This window comes from Sceloporus occidentalis, unplaced genomic scaffold (assembly GCF_023333645.1).
Source record: "Sceloporus occidentalis isolate IW3139 unplaced genomic scaffold, rSceOcc1.0.p SCAF_4, whole genome shotgun sequence".
NCBI lineage: Eukaryota > Metazoa > Chordata > Lepidosauria > Squamata > Phrynosomatidae > Sceloporus > Sceloporus occidentalis.
The window spans coordinates 177,782,918-177,800,475 of NW_028316984.1; the positions used below are offsets into that span (position 1 = coordinate 177,782,918).

General features: G+C 39.9%; 1 protein-coding gene across 2 annotated transcripts in view; it reads left to right on the forward strand.

The window, feature by feature from the left end:
- Positions 1–17,558, forward strand: part of PPP4R4 (protein phosphatase 4 regulatory subunit 4) — a 152,567-nt gene that overhangs the window by 52,264 nt on the left and 82,745 nt on the right. For both annotated transcript variants that reach the window (XM_089522456.1, XM_089522455.1), the window contains exons 4-5: positions 14,405–14,552; positions 16,218–16,291. In XM_089522456.1, coding sequence (XP_089378582.1) covers positions 14,405–14,552; positions 16,218–16,291 — 222 coding nt within the window. The remainder of the gene's footprint in view (positions 1–14,404; positions 14,553–16,217; positions 16,292–17,558) is intronic.

A 17,558-nucleotide genomic window follows, 5' to 3' on the forward strand; every position in this document is an offset into this window, starting at 1 on the left:
AAAGTTTCTACTCTTGAAGAAAACTTATTTATGTTAGGACTGACTGCCGTTAGGCAGAACTGGTTGCCTTATCTGCAGATATTGGGTGGCATGGAGAGGACAGCAGTGGCATCCCCTTACTCATTCCCTTGTGTTGAGAGACAAAGCTATGTCTTCTAGACAACTAAAGCAGCTTTCTGGAAAGCATTCAAATTATATTGGCTTATATAGAGACAGTTTGGTCCTTGAGATTTTACTAAATTGAATTCAGGCTCGCTTGCTCAATCCCCCTCCTGCCTTCTTTTCTCTCCCTAGATAAAATAAGGGAACCCTTCTGCGCTTATCCATACAAGATAAAACAGTACAATCCAATAAATATTTGGGACATTCTTTATTTTCTACATGTGTTTAGTCGAAGGACAGAAGAAGTGTGTAAGTGTGAGGCTTGCTTCACACCTTTCGCTTAATAGAATCTCAGGACAAAATGATATCTGAAAGGGTGATGTTGTGACTTCTGGGAATTTTTTCTATTCTGAGTGGAACAGTGCTGCCATTAGTGATATTGCTCAAAGTTTGAGAAAAGCTTGTAATTACTTGTTACTTGTAATTACTTATTTCTTTCCTTTTGTTGTTGGATTTTTCAGAACTGTGACTCCTTGCTTATTGTATTTATTTAAATGTGTACCATATATACTCATCTGTAAGTAAAAAACATTAAGCCCAAAAATAGGCTCCAAAATCCTAGGTAGACTTATATATGGGTCAGTATGGTAATACTTCTCAGTGAGCCTTGTGAAAGCTGTGGAGAAGGGAGGAAGGAGGGGAAAGAGAGAAATTGGAGATCTGAGTTCCCCTTTTTGTAAGTTGTGAGGAAGGGAGGGAAATCAGAGGTCCGAGTCCCCCCTTTTGCAAACCATCAGCCTTGCGGAAAGTTATGGGGAAAGGAGGGAAATTGGAGGTCTGTGTCCCCCTTTTTTGCAAGCCATCGGCCTTGGGGAAAGTTGTGGGGAAAGGAGAGAAATCGGATGTCTGTGTCCCCCCTTTTGCAAGCCATCAGCCTTGGGGAAAGTTGTGAAAGGAGGGAAATTGAAGGTTAGTGTCCACGTTTTGCATTCCCAGACTGTGACCCTTGGGAGAGGTCCAGAGAGAGAGAAGGAGGGATCAAAATTGTGTTTCCCCCCCTTCCGTTTAGATCCTTTGTTACATGCCCCTGAGTTTGACCCTCAACTTATCCATGGGTCATATCAAAATCCATGATTTTGCCCCCAGAACCTGCCCTTGACTTATACATGAGGTTGACTTATGCATGAGATGCATGAGATGATCTGTTCTGTAAGCTCTGTGTGTTTAACTAGCAATTATTTTAAAAATCTAGTTAAAATGGAATCCAAACTAGCTTGAAGCACAACACATTTTGGATGCTCGGGTCTTTTGCACTTTTATTAATGCATTGTAATTCTTTCAAAATATTCACAGTTATTTGGGAAGGAATTTCATAGTTCATGAGAAGTTTTATGAGAAAGCCATAGCTGAGTTGAAATGGTATTTAAGTCAAACAGTTTAAATGCATCTTAGAATAAAGTTTCTACTTTAGCCATGAGTGTACTTGACTGTTTGATAATCCTGTACTTGCTTTTTCACAACAATAAATTAACAAGTCATCTGCTGTGGAACATCTAGGTAATGGCTCATTCTTAGGCAGTGAGCAGCAAGTATGATGTTAAAAACTATGACTAATTTTGCTTCTCTTCCCTTGTAGATGGCACATCATTCTGTTATGGCTGTAGTCTTGTTGGTATTATTTTGTAGTGTGGTATAGTGTGGTGATGTTGTCTTTATCATGGATAAAGAATGGCAGAGTTATGCCTGCTTGTGTACTTGCCCTTCCATTCCTGATGAATCATGGAAGGACTGTGATGAAAAACTTGCAAGCTCCTTACTTCACAGTGGTGTTTCTGTTTTCCCTTGATAGCCAGGTATCCTTCTAAATATTGGTATCAATGTCAATCATTAAGAACTTTACAGGCAGTTAAATTATTAATCAGTTTCTTTGGTTGGACTACAGTGTGCTCTTCTCTTAGACTAGGAAGTTCAGAGACATTGCAAGGCTCAGAAGAAGCAGACAAAGAAAGTTTGAGATTTAAGCTGCCTAACTAGGTTCAAATGACAGAGAACAATTTAAAACCAAAATATGTCAAGTCCTGTACATGATCATTCATCAAGCAAAAGCAAGAATGAATTATGAAGCTAAAAGTGCTTTGAAAAAGTCAGGATATAATTAAATACAGCAGCTCCTCCCCTTACGCACGAGATCCATTCCGGATCCTCCCGTGTATGGGGAAATCCACGTAAGCTCGCACCCCATTAAAAACAATGGACCACGTGCTCGCAGCTCGGGGCAGTGCGCAGCCCATGGGGCATGCACCATTGCTTTGGCGTACGGCTTTCGCGTAATCTGGAAGCTGTGTATATTGTGCCCATGTATGGCACAGGCGCACTGTATTATGATACTAACACTTTAAGTTCAGTTCAGAGTACTTTCCTAGACTCAGCTTCTACCCTTTAACTATTGATCCCTTTATAAAATAGATCCTCTGGTATCATCTGTCCTTTCCACATATTCTGCTATTCTACAGAAATCAGAAAATTGTGCCATTTATGCCATTCTTGCTTCTCTGCCCTCTAGCTGACTTTTCAGTACCAGGACCAAAGAGCAATTGCCAACTCAGAGGGACTGTCTGCTATTATAGAAGCATCAGACAATAGGGCCATCCTGGAATCAAGTCTGAATATAATGCATTATAAATCAAATCTGTAACACACCACTTTTGTTTGTGTGTGTGTAATGAAACTGTAACAGTTTTCAGTTTGCAAAATAACATGACTATTTAAACATTCTTTGGGGCAAAAATATTTTGATAGATATTTTGAAGACTTTGCCACCGCCCCTCCCCCCAAAAATGTTGGATCCTTTGCTTTCTTAATTCTGCTCCCGACCCCCCGGGGAGGGATCAAGAACGAATTAAGAAACAGCAAAAAGAAATGGGTAGCTTAGGTGGGGTGTAGGATTCTGCAACACATAACTCCAGAAAACTCCCTTTCTTTAAACAAGAAGAACTACTTTCAAAAAGTAACTTTCCAAGATCTAACTGGTACTAACCTCTTGATATTTCCTTCAAGGTACATCCTTGGCAAATGTCATATTTCTCTAATGGACAAGCCATTCTGAATTCCATGATATTGCCAGCTAGCCAGCTGGTATGTGGGAGGAGTTTGGAAGGACACATTTATACAGATAACTGTGAGCGAGCTAAATAGAAACTTTACTGACAAGAGGGTTTTGAGGCACTTGTGGTCCCTACCAACAGTGATAGCATTTCCTTGGTATTTGGGGTGAATTATTAGCTCAAAAAGATACCTGCATGAGCTGGGTAACTTAAGGGGATCTTTCCATAATACTGTATACCAGTATTACTGCAGAGGAACTCTGGTTTCAATGAATAACAGAGTTTATTTAGAAATGTGCAAAGGTGCAGGCAAACACACAAAACCTATCTCAGGAACCATACAAGGCTAACAGAAGCAAAGATGTGCAAGGCTGGAAAACAAAACTTAGAGGGGGTGATAGTTACCAGTTCTGGAAAAGGGGTTCCATGGAAAATAAAGAGTGGCTCAGAAAGAGTCTGAAACAGAGAGTGAAGCTCCATTCTGTGAAACACAGCCTCAGTCTGTAGCAGCAAATTGGCTATGTGTGGGGGAGATATTTATATCCTCTTTTGCACCCGCAAGGGGTACTTGAGATTCCCACATAGTGTAACAGAGACCTGATGGTTTTCTCATGGAATTGATAAAAGGAATTTGGAATGGCTGATAGCTTTAACTCTGGAGTGACAAAATATTGATTGGATTTGAGACAATCCCAGTAGTCAGACAGGAAGGGTGAATAGGGACACAGCCTGGGGTGAGGTATAGTTATGTTCTTTACCTGCTTTGTGATAGGACAGTCTCCATTGTAAGAGGATATGCAGAAAGCCTGGGGAAGGATAGAATAATCAGCAAACCCATTTACTTTTTATTTTAGTAACATCTAGGTCTTCCATATGTCTTCACGCCAGTATGCCTTTCCCATGTGAAATTTCCTAGTGTTCCAGAGGTCATCATGACTACTCAAAATCATGCCTGATGCTATCAAATATTTGATATCAAATACAAAACCATAGAGTTGGAAGAGACCATAGGGGCTGTCGAGTACAACCCCTTTGCCAAGCAGGAACATCAATCAGAGCACCCCAACAGATGACCACCCAGCCTCTGTTTTAAACCACCACCACACTCTGAGGCAGCATATTCCATTGTTGAACAGCTCTGACGATCAGGAAGTTCCTCTTGAGATTTAGGTGGAATCTCTTTTCCTGCAATTTGAATCCATTTCTCCTTGTCCTAGTCTCTGGAGCCTTTGGAAAACAAACCGGTTCCCTCTTTGATATGACATTGCTTCACATATTTAAAAATGTCCATTATGTCGCCTCTTAACCTTCTTTTCATCAGGCTAAGCATTCTCAGCTCCCTAAGTCTCTCCTCGTAAGGCTTGGCTTCCAGACCTTTCACCATTTTGGTTGCCCTTCTCTGGACACGTTCCAGATAATCAACATCCTTCATGAATTGAGGTACCCAGTACTGGACACAGTATTCTAGGCCTGACCAAAGCAGAATACAGTGGTACAATCACTTCCCTTGATCTAGACACTATCCTCCTGTTGATGCAACCAAGAATTGTGTTGGCTTTCTTGGCTGCCACATCACGCTGCTGACTCATGTTCAGCTTGTGCTCTACTAAGACTCCTAAATCCTTTCAACAGGAACTGTTTTCTAGCCAGGTGTTTTCTAGCCAGGTTTTTTAGCCATTCTATATCTGTGCATTTCATTTTTTCTGCCCAAGCATAGTATCTTATATTTCTCCCTGTTGAAATTCATCTTGTTAGTTTTAGCCCAGCCCTATGATCTGTTAAGGTCATTTTTAATTTTAGCAACCACTCCCAGTTCAGTAATATTTGCAAATTTAATCAGCATGCTCTCTATTTCTTAATCCAAGTAATTGATAAAGATGATGGACAGCACAGGGCCTAGTACAGATCTCTGTGGCACTCCACAAGTCATCTCACTCCAGGAGGAAGAGAAGCCATTGGTGAGCACCCTTTGGGTTTGGTCAGTCAGCCAATTAAAAATCCACCTAACAGCAGCACTGTCTAGGCCACATTTTATTAGTTTCTTTACAAGAATATCATGGGGAACTGTAACAAAACCCTTACTGAAATCAAGATATTCTACATTCACAGCATTCGCTTCATCTATCAAGCCTGTAACTCTATCAAAAAGGAGATCTGTCTGGCATGGTTTGTTTTTGAGAAACCCATGTTGACTCTTAGTAACGACAGCATTGTTTTATAAGTAATTACAAACCTCCGTTTAATGATCTACTCTAGAATCTTTCCATATAAAAATATGAAACCCCACAACCAGGGGTGTAGGGTATGCTAACACTGTGCCTCACATAAATGGGTCTTATGCTTGTGCAGAGCCACCACCAGAATGTTGTAGAGTCAGGTAGTAAAATGGGAATCCCACTTTGTCCTCTCTCCACACATATTCAGTTCTGTCAGCACTCCTCAGTTTCTCTCTGTTCACCATGAAAGTAATACCATATGGAATGATTCATATGAAATAGAAATCATTATTTACCTCTGCTTCTTATTATGCTTATTGATGTCATTAATTTTTTTGGCATAAGCTCTATAAGCCCTTTAGAGCAGACTGACCTTCCTATTGGGTTTGGCACAATTATTGAAACTACCACCATTGCAGATCATAATACCACTACCAGTATCAGAGTCACATTTGCTCACCTTACAAATTGGAACATCCTCCTGCTCCACCTCTGAGGATTCAATGATTTTGCCAAGACCTCTACCTTCACCAACGTCTAATTGAACTAGAGTGGTGTTGTAGCCTCCTCAACCTTCAACGTACAGCCGTCATCACTATAGTTAGTCTGATCTCCATCTCCACGATGACATTCTTCCTGTAGATGTGCCTCTGATGTCATCCTTGGTTCTGCTTGCTTCAGCCTTGAGAGTGCCCTCTTTGAAGTTCAGAGCCCTATGGTCTTGATGACTCCTGCCATCTCAGTTTTCTTAGCTTTGACATTGGTGTGTGCCTTGGTCTGGACCAGCTGATTGCTTCTTCTGAATACGACTGTGATTCATCATCACCATCATCTCCTTCATTCCTGACAATTTCTCAAATCTGGTTGTTGAGGATGGTAATCCTGTTTCCCTTCTAGACGACCTTCACCTTTATACAAAGGGCATAGTTTTGTGGATGGCCAAATCTTAGGGGCTAGATTTTGGGGCCGGATTTTTACACACACACCCTGGTGGATTCTGAAAGGACTACAGTATCGGAAGGGACTTCTGTTGATTGCTCTTCTTATTCTTATAAAACAGTTATGCCATAAACCAGCATTATTGCCTCCTACCTCTCATAAAATCATAGAGTTGGGAGAGACCACAAGGGCCATCCAGTCCAACCCCCTGCCATGCTAGAATACACAATCAAAGCATTCCTAACAGATGGCAATCCAGTTTCTGTTTAAAAACCTTCAAAGAATGAGACTCCACCATTCTCTCGATGGCATGAAAGGTTATATTTTGTCCAGCACCCATTTGACACCAAATTTAGTTGTAGAAGCTTTGCAGGCCAAAAAGAAAAGAAAAAAAAGCTCTTTCAACACTGATTGTGAGAGGCCATGATGGACATTGTCAGCCACAGATTCTATTCTTTTTCCACCTTGGCCATCAGAGTTGCTAATATGCAGGCATACTTGTGTGCAGATCAGAAATTTGTTTGGGAAAAGATGGTTTTATTCATTTTGTACCTTCTGGATGATTAAAAGAATGCTGCTATGCTTTTCCAATAGGAAGCTCACTGGTTAGCAGACTAACAGATTAAGACCATGTATCATGCACCTCATTGTGTGACAAAGGCTGGGGCTGTAGCCCTCAACACTATACTAGCTTCCATTCTGTGGACATTTCTGAGGACATAAGGAGGCAGGCACACGGAATACCTGTCTTCTGTCACAGGTGGGCCTTTCAATATGAAGACAACAGCCCCAACAGGAAGGGTTCTCTAAGGATCTATATAACTTGTTGTCCATTGAGACATGAAAGAAAGGATCTGCAGTCTGTCACTGGTGTAGGGACATGAAGTTTTAAACCTTTGCCCTCCGTTGAATTTTATCCAGATGAGTTTCCCATCCTTACTATTTTCTTGGGAGGGGAATCACATTGGCACAAATTGAATTTTCCCCCACATGCAAATAATAGTATTGAGAAAGCAGAGTGGTCATCTGTGCCCTCACAACCCCCCCTCGTGCTGACTTTTTCATGACCAGTGCTGCACTCTCAATGGACCAAGGAACTAAGGAAAGAAGTAGCCCTAGCAGAACTGAATATATGTGGAGAGAGGATAGGCTGGGGCTCTGTCCAGGGTTACTCTGCTCTAGAATATTATGTTGGTAACTGTGCACAGGAAGAAGACCCATTTATGTGAAGGCACAGATGACCACATGAAAGAACACAGTTAAGGGTATGCAGCCTGTTCTCTATTTGAGAACACAGAAGATGCACTGGAAACTTTAAACTTGTCTCTGACGCAGAACTCACAGACCTCTTTGTTGGAATGTAGGAGTGAGTTCCACAGGTAGTTCTCTATATTTTGAGGGCTGGAGGTGAATTTTGGTGCTACATCAGGCAAAGCAAGTGACTAGAAACCAATTTAGATAAATTTACCTGTGGTTGGAGTGAATAAAGTTCCAGTTTAAGATGGTATAAACTCTTCTTTCTGCATTGAAGAATACCATTGTTGGGAAGCTAAATTCAGTAATCTTTAAGCCATACAAATGCATTGTTTGCCATCCACATTTGTGGGGGTTAGGGGTTAAGACCCCCGCAAAAGTGGAAAAAACATGAATAAATGGGGGAAGGCAGGGAGATGCATGCACACACCCTTTCCAGCTGCTCCCGCCCTCCTGGTCTTTTTCCCCTGAGGGGAGAAGCCTAGGAAGGAGGAGGAGGAGGAGTGTGTGTGTGGACAAACTCACAAATAATCAAATCTGCGAATGTTAATCCTGCAAAAGTGTAGGGCTGACTATATTGATAATACTGTGTTTGGTTTTGTTTTGGGAAAGCCTGAGTTAATTTCTTTGGAAAATCTATGAAATAAGGTTAGTATGTTTTACAATCATTTAGGCAGTTAGGAACGATGGCACTTTCTCTTTAAACATCAATTTTTTCAAGAAAAAGGAGAATATTTTTTTTGTTTGAACCCTCCTTACTGATTTAATGAAACAGTCTTTTGTATTAGCTTTAAAAAGCAAGGATGTTAAAGATAGCACTTTCATTTATAGTCATAAAGAAGTCACTATTCTGTTTCATAGTGCTTCTGTAAAAGAAATTTAAGCTAATGTAAGTTTCAGTAAACATCAAACTGGGTTTATAATGCATGCCCATTATTTTAATTGAGATTTGATTTGAAATATAATTTACACATACATGTATACTCTCAGAATAATAACAAGAGCAAACATTCCACAATTAATGTTGCATGTTTTGTAGCAAGGATGTGTATTACTCAGTTCCTAAATTACATTGCACTTCTTAGGAGTTAGCAAAAGGACCACTGCATTTGTGATGGGTCCCTTGGAAGTTCAGTGCATGTACAGGTATGTTAGGGTTTAATCTCATGTTGTGTTAACCCTCATCCACCTGAACAAGACACTAGTCTGCCTAGAGCAGGGGTTCCCAACCTGTGCTTCAAGGAGCCCTTAGGGCTCTGCGTGCACTTCACAGGTACTCTGCAACCGCTCCAGGAAAATAAAAGAAATAAAAATTGAATGAAATTAAAGAATAAGAATGTATTCCTATATATACTACTAAACACCATTAACTTGTAAGACATAGTGTAGGGGCTCCGCCAGAGAAATAAGGGCTCCACGAGTCAAAAAGGTTGGGAACCCCTGCCCTAGAGACAATTTTTGTTGAAGACAAAAATAAAAGTAGGCATTTTACAACATTTTTACTTGTAGAGTTCCAGACAGTATGCCTACATTTTCAGTTACTTCCTATGTGTAGATTTTTAAAAAAACATACCAGAAATGGGTAGGTCAAAAAGTGGCCCCACAAACCTTGGTCCCCTTCCCATTGGGATACCTTTTTTGTCCCAGTCAATGTATTGTACTGGGACAAAAAAGTCCCCTCCTATTTATCAGCACGCCATGATGTTGGGAAGTATAAGTGACATATTTGCACTGTCAGTATTTGGGATGCCACTGTCATAATAAGTTAGGAAAATTTGTCTCTTCCCCTAACTCAAACCTAACTAGCCCTCATCTTTAATATATCAAAATTCCAGAGAATGCCACTATATTTACTCAGTAATTTTTTTCTGCATTTTCATCCCATGATTTGCTCTTCAGCCCAAGTCCTCTTGTGGCATTCAGCCTGGATTGCTCCACCCAGTGCTGTTACTGTGTTTGCATATGTGTGTGTGTGTGTGTGGGGGGGGGAATCCAGTATGCTTCAGTTTGGCTTTCTCTCCCAAGTGAATAATAAAGATGGGGAACTGATCTGGATAAGATTCAGCAGAAAGTGCAGGTTTAAAGCCTCATGCCTCCACAACAAAGTCCTAGTCTGTGGCAGCCCCCTCTTAAAAGAAACATCCCAAAATATGAGCTTTGGTTTGCTAAAACCCCCATGGGTCATAGTGCCAAAGCAGTCAGTATCCTTTCTTGTGGAAATATAATCAGATTATATTTGTAGAATAACTGCAGATTCTGTCTTTCTTGTCCCAAAAACTAGCCAATTACAGTATATGAATCCTTAGAGAACCCTTTCTCTTGAGACTGTTGCAGTGCATTTAGCAACAGCATTGTCTCCCACTTTTCTCTTTCTCTTTACAAAGTAGCTCTTACTCATTGGTACAGTCACAAAATATTTAATGGAATTCAGAGGTGCAGTGCCAGTGTGCATCCCTTAGTGACAAGCAAGAACAGGAGAAATTGTAAAGAAATTATTGTACTATGTATTTCATCCGGTAAGATGCTAAAGATAGTTCTAAATTGTACCAAGGCATGTGGGCAGTTCGATAAGCACACCTAAACCTCCTTTCTTAAAGGTGTATAATTGTTTTTCCTCGCAGTTACATATTCGTATTTGTAATTTTGGGCTGACATTTTCCTACTGAGCTGTCATAGCGGTTCGTCTTGCAAGGAGAAAATGACATTCACTTTCTGTTCATATAACAGCTGTGAGCAAAATCCTTAGGTCAGGTTGTTTTCTCGTGGATGTCAGATATTTTAATTTTCTGCCATCAAAATCTACTTAGGCCCAGATCTGTCTAAATAACATGTTTATCAAAGAAGGTAGAAACACTGATGTTATTATTATTTGATTATCTTTCTATCGATTTAAAAGGGCTCGACAGCTATATTGTCAGCTTTCTTTCTGGAAATATTCCAGAAATTAATGCTTGCTTCATTTACTTATTGTTAACCATTTAAGCAGGTTATCTTTGTTGTTGCCTTCAAGTTGTTTCTGACTTATGGCAACCCTAAGGTGAATCTATCATGGGGGTTTTATTGGCAAGATTTGTTCGGAGGAGGTTTGCCACTGCCTTCCTCTGAAGCTGTGAGCTTATGACTCATCCAAGGTCACCCAGTGGGGAATCAAATCCTGGTCTCCAGAGACATAGTCCAACACTCAAACCACTATACCACACTGGCTTAGAATATATAATTGCTATAATACAATTATACAATTATACAATAATACATAGAATCATAGAGTTGGAAGACTGTATATATACAGTGTTACTGTATATTAAAATATGTCTTGGGAGAGCCTATGTGGTGTAGTATTTCTACTGTTGATCTAGGACTTTGGAAGACAGGGTTCAAGCTGATGCTCAGCCATGGAATTTTGCTGGATGACCTTGGAAAGTCATACTCTCTCAGCCTAAGGAGAAGGCAGTGACAAGCATCCACTGAATAAATTGTGCCAATAAAACCCTCTGATAGGGTCATCATAAACTGGAGTCAGCTTCTGGGTACATAACAACACTGTCTTGCCTTCCCACATCCCAAATGTTATAACACCAAAACAGTAGCTTCTCTGTGGATTTGTTTTTGAGGTATGTGGTACATTTACATCTTCAGTTTAGAGGCACTGTGGTTTTTTTAAAAATAATTAACAATGCTATTCAGCGTACTGTACTTTAATTCACCAAATATCAGTTTGAGCTTTGAAGATGCTCAGCACGATAGCTAAAGCTAAACTTAACTGCCAGAATTAACATTTTACTAACATGCTATCAGTAAAGTCTCTGTCCTGGGCCTAGTGCTAGTCAACATCTTTATCAGTGACTTGGAGGACAAAATTAGGGGCATACTTATCAAATTTGCAGATGACACCAAACTAGGGGGAGTAGCTAATACCCCAGAGGACAGGATCAAAATTCAAGATGACCTGAAATAGACTAGAAAGCTGGGCCAAAGCTAACAAAATGAAATTCAACACAGAAAAATGTAAGGTACTGCACTTAGGGCGGAAAAATTAAATGCACAGATATAGGATGGGCGACACCTGGCTGAATAAAACTACACGTGAAAGGGATCTGGGAGTCCAAGTAGACCACAAGTTGAACATGAGTCAACAGTGCGACGCAGCAGCTAAAAAGGCCAATGCAATTTTAGGCTGCATCAATAAAAGTATAATGTCTAGATTGAGGGAAGTAATAGTGCCACTATATTCTGCTCTGGTCAGGCCCCACCTGGAATATTGTGTCCAGTTCTGGGCACCACAATTCAAAAAGGATGTGGAGAAACTGGAGCATGTCCAAAGGAGAGCGACTAAAATGGTGAAGGGACTGGAAGCCATGCCCTACAAGGAACGACTTAGGGAGCTGGGGATGTTTAGCCTGGAGAAGAGAAGGTTGAGAGGTGATATGATAGCCCTGTTTAAATATTTGAAGGGATATCATATTGAGGAGGGAGCAAGCTTGTTTACTGCTGCTCCAGAGACTAGGACCCGGAGCAATGGATGCAAGCTACAGCAAAAGAGATTCCACCTCAACATTAGGAAGAACTTCCTGACAGTAAGGGCTGTCTGACAGTGGAACACACTTCCTCGGAGTGTAGTGGAATCTCCCTGTTTGGAGGTCTTTAAACAGAGGCTGGATGGCCATCTGTCGGGGATGCTTTGATATGGATTTCCTGCATGGTAGGGGGTTGGACTGGATGGCCCTTGCGGTCTCTTCCAACTCTATTATTCTATGATTCTAAAGTGGCAGCACAGACTATATAATGAAGTGAATTCTACCTGGTTCACAATACAAGTTAAGTATCCCTTATCTGGAATTCTGAAATCTGAAATACTCTAAAATCGTCCATAAGGGTTGCTGAGATAGTGACTCCTTTGCTTTTTGATAGTTCAATGTACACAAACCTTGTTTCATGCACAAAATTATTAAACATATGATGTAGAAAATTACCTTCAGATTATGTTTATATGTATGTGTGAAATATATATTAATTTCATGTTTAGACTTTGGTGCCATTTGTAAGATATCTGATTATGTACATGAAAATAATCCAAAATTTGAAATCCAAATCAGCTCTGTCCCAAGCATTTTGGATTAGAGAGACTGAACCTATAACAGATTTATCTATTATAGAAAAACTATAATAAAGTTGGAAAACACCTAATGTTTAGGTTTACCAGATCTTATGGCCTGGCCCTGAATCTCCATTTTTCATGGGTCATCTCCATGTGGGAGACAAGTGTGCAAATTGTTTAAGATGCCAGCCACAGATGCAGGCAAAATATCAGGAATTATTATTATTATTATTATTATTATTATTATTATTATTATTAACCTTTATTTATGAAGCGCTGTAAATTTACATAGCGCTGTACATACAATCTTTTTATTTAGACGGTTCTCTGCCATCGGGCTTACAATTAACTCTTCCAGAACATGGCCACATAGCCCTAAAGCCCCACAAAAACTATGTATTCTGGCCATGAAAGCTTTTGATCTCTGTTTATGGTGGGCTCAGCTCCAACCAAGAGGAAAGGACTGTGTGCAAATCTTCAGCTCAGCTGAGAACACCAGCTTGATACAATTTACAAGGTTTAATTTGTTGCCACTGCTTTCAAACTCATTTTTAAGAGTCTGTATTTACTTAAGTTAGCTTCCTCCTTCCCTTCCATTCATTGTGGTGCCAGGACTCACCCTCCTTTCTGCTCTTCATCTGCCTTTTGGCTAGAAGCTAGTAGGGTACATTAAATGTTCCTAATCCTGTCTCCCTACATACTTGAGAAAGAACAAGCTGCTCATTTCACCTTGATTTGGAAACAGTCTTTTAAGCTAAGGCCTGTTACAGACTGCCAAAATAAAGCTGCTTCGGGCCTTGTTGGAGGTATGCTATTTTAAATGATGCATGAGTCCTAAGAGTCCGGAAGTCGCGCCAAAGCCACACTACATTCCTAAGCACTGGAGTACAGTTTTGGTGCAGCTTCCGGATTCTTCTGATGCATGCATCATTTAAACAGCATACCTCCAAAGAGACCCGAAGCAGCTTTATTTTGGCAGTCTGTAACAGGCCAAAGATTTCTCTCTTAATTTCCAAATAGGAAAATATGTTCTCTCCATGTGTACATTTGAAAGACAAGCTGAAAACAACCATGGTTGATCCTTAATGCTTAATGATATCACCAGGAAACCTCAGAGTCTGGGATGACCTGAACTGTTAACTATACTAAAGTTATACAGTTAATGATACAGCCAGAGGCTAGAAACTTCATGTTGAACAAACTGCCACTTCATATGCCCTACTGGGGTCACTGGCAGGGTGAATGACTCTTTCCCCCTTTTCTCTTCCTCTGTACTTTTTTAATTTAAAAAATGTCTGACGCTGATCATAAAGGGAAAGAAGATAAGGCCCATATCCTGTTGAACACCACTGGATTGGAAAGCATAGTAATATGGGATCAGCACTGCACATGTAGTGATCCACGTTCAGTGAGGTCATTGTGCAAGTGTTAAAAATTGTGCAGACCGATCACACTACAGTCCACTGCATTAATGGTTTGACTCAACAAGATCTTGGTCAAGTACGACAGCAAATATGCCAGCTCAAGAGCTGAAATAAGCTTCCCCCAGTCTCACCATATTCTTTAATACATGTTATTTAACTTTTACAGATAGGTTTTGGCCCAACCATGTCTTTTCTCTGACTATTGTATTTGCTTCTTATATAAATATATATCTTTTGCTTGGATTAAATCTTTCTTTCTTGATTACACAGGAGGTCTTGCCTGTTGCAGGGGTGGAAATGCAGTTAACCGCTGCTGTTTCACTTTTGACTATTCTACAAGAGGAATCAATATCCATCCATACTTACTCCCACTCCTTCCTACACATCATTTTACAGAATCTGGAGCACAGAGATGCAGGTTAGAGGCACACCATACTGCTGCTTTCTTAGTTTCTGATGCTTTTCTTTGTTAAGTAATATACATTTTAAAGCAGTGCATGAACCAAGAAAAACAAAACAAATTAAATGGTTAACCGTGTGTTCTGGCCAATGTTCTATGATGCAGTTTACATCTGATTAGTCATAATTTTCCTTCATCATAGTTAAAAATACATTAGAGCTTGACAGGCCTTCACAGAAGGTTTTTGGGTTGGAATCCCACAAACACTAACATGAGAGTATGCACCATTGAAAGTGAAGTGTACTTCTAAATGGATGAGCATGGGATTTTACTTGGGGAATGCAATCCTAACTCAAAGATGTGTTGTCTCAAGGAGATCAGGAATAGTCAAAAGTCTTTTGTGTGGTTGAAGTACCTTTAAGCCAGAATAGCCACCTTCTGTTGACTGATTTCAAAAATTAACTGTCCTGTTGATTAAAATCAACTAACGGAAGAGCCAGACAAGGGGTGGAGTGAGGGAAATGCTCAGTTATGCTAGTTTCAAACCCCAGCTACCTTAGGAATACAGCCATTATATCAGCACAAAGGCCAGAAACAGGTTGGTGCTAATTCATTTCCAGTACATCTTAGGCTTAGCACAACTTCATTGGTCTAATGTTAGCTCAACTGGCCCTTGACCTCCTTTGCCAACTGGATTGCATTGTTACTCTGTACCTTTTTTAAATTTATGATGGTCTGTATTCAAATAGCAATGACTTGTATCAGCAGATTTAAACCTCTCACCAAGTTTGTTAGAAAAACTGACTATTTCAATTAGAGCCAAATTTATCCTAAGAAAACTTAAGTAAATGGAAGTTAAAATGTGTGATGCCATTTACAAGAACAGTTGGCCCTTCTTATACATGGATTTTTTATACATGGATTCAAGCATCCACGGTTTGAAAATGTTCAAAAAAAGTATAAATTTCAAATACCAAACCTTGATTTTCCATATTTTATAAGGGACACCATTTTGCTATGCCATTGTATTTAATGGGACTTGAGCATACACGGATTTTGTTATCCACGGGGGATCTTGGAACCAAACCCCGGTGTATAACAAGGGTCCACTGTAAAATTACTGAGATTTTACCTGTAAAATGAGAGCCATTCAGCTGAACATACATCACAAGGTAAAGCACAAAAGTAAGTCAAATCTAATCCTATGGTTTGTAAAATAGCAACATTCTGTTAACAAGTACATAACATCATTATAACAGCATATATGTATGAGTGCAGTAAGTTGAGAATTACTACTAATAACTACAATACATGTCACATAGACTACAAAAATAGGAGTTAAGAAGGAAATCCTATCATTCAATGGGGTTACTGCTAGGTTAGTGTGAATAGGACTGTATCCTTATAGGGAAGTTCTCTACATCTACTCAGAAATAAATTTCATTGTGTTTAGTGGGGTATATGCTCAATGGGTATAGAATTGGACCTTTAATTGATTTTTTTAGGAGACTCTCTTTCAAATTCTAACCAAAAATTTGCCAAACAAAACTTGTAATAGATACTTGTTATTTAAGAACATTGTTAATTGAGGTTACAATCTAAAAACATGCTACAGATCCTTGTTACTTAAGAGCATCGTTAATTGAGATGCAGATGTATCTATTGATTATTTGTATTTTACAGGTGTTAGCAATGCCTGGTTGGAAACTCTTCTTGCTGCATTAGAAGCTTTGCCAAAAGAAACCATCAGACATGAGGTAAAGTAGGTTTCACTGAATGTGATTTAGGCAGGTGATATGTTGTAATCTGTAGTTTTCTGAAAGCTTGGTGTAGTTGTATATTCATTCAGGATCAAACCACAAATGATCCTCAGTTTTCAGGTGCATGCCCTATCACCCCCCCCCCCCAGGGATGTTAGTCTCTGATTAAATTTACCCAAAAATGATTTTTTGGGGGAAGGGGTGTGTCTCCTTACTGTCGGATGATGAGATTTGCGGATTTATTTTTACTTATTTTTCTGAGAGAAAATGTATGCATTCTCTAGACATCTGTAGGTCTTCCAGCATAATTATGTGGTCAATTTCTGGCAGATGTTGACCATAGAGTTGCACTGGAGTACCTAGAGATTACTAGAGAGGTTTTTTTTATTTGCAGTTTTTCCACTTTCACAGGGGTCCTATACCCCTAACCCGAGCGAATGTGGAGGGCCAACTGTACTTTGTATTTTTATCAGTTATTCTATTTCAGCTGATGTTATGTTCAGCTGATGAGACAGGTCTGATCCAACACAGCATTTCTTAGGCACTAAGAGCTATCTCATTTCTACTGTTTAGATATTGTGAAATGTCACATAATTTAAAAATGCTGGAAAAATAGTGAGCACTGCTGAGCTTATCCGCTTTGGCAGCGGGCCATGTATTCACTGTAGTCCCAGCCTGATTGCAGCCACTCCTTCATGGCTGTCTGCTTCGGGCTCTAGAGTTGTCAACAGTATGCTTGGAAAGGGACCAGAAGGAGAAATTGCATGTGTGTGTGTGTATGTGTGTGAGAGAGAGAGATTGAGAAAGATAAAGAGAGTTAGGGCCTGTTGTTGGGTGGTGTTTTACTCTTTTAGAAAGGAGACCACAGCTGCCATCATTTCTAGACAGCATAGCCAGTGGGGATGCTGGCTATTTTGACTGGCCATGATGGGAACTATAGTTTAGCATATCTGGATGGTCCTAGCTTAAGGCAGGCTACTTTAGATGTTTTCCCAACTGTAAACATCTTGTTAGAGCAGGTGCTGTCACGCAATTACGAAAATGTCTAAATTTTATGTTCATTTTATGAGAAAGACTGATGCACTAAGTTCCATATCACTATTTTAGACATAAGCTGTTCTTAAACAGACTTCTCTCACACAGTACACAGCTCAGAAAACATTTAAATGGCACCCGTTGCAAAGTCCAATTCATGTGAATGGCAAGTCTAATTTTGTCTGACTGGTTGTTGTGAACCAAGGATATACAGCTGACCCACTTAGCT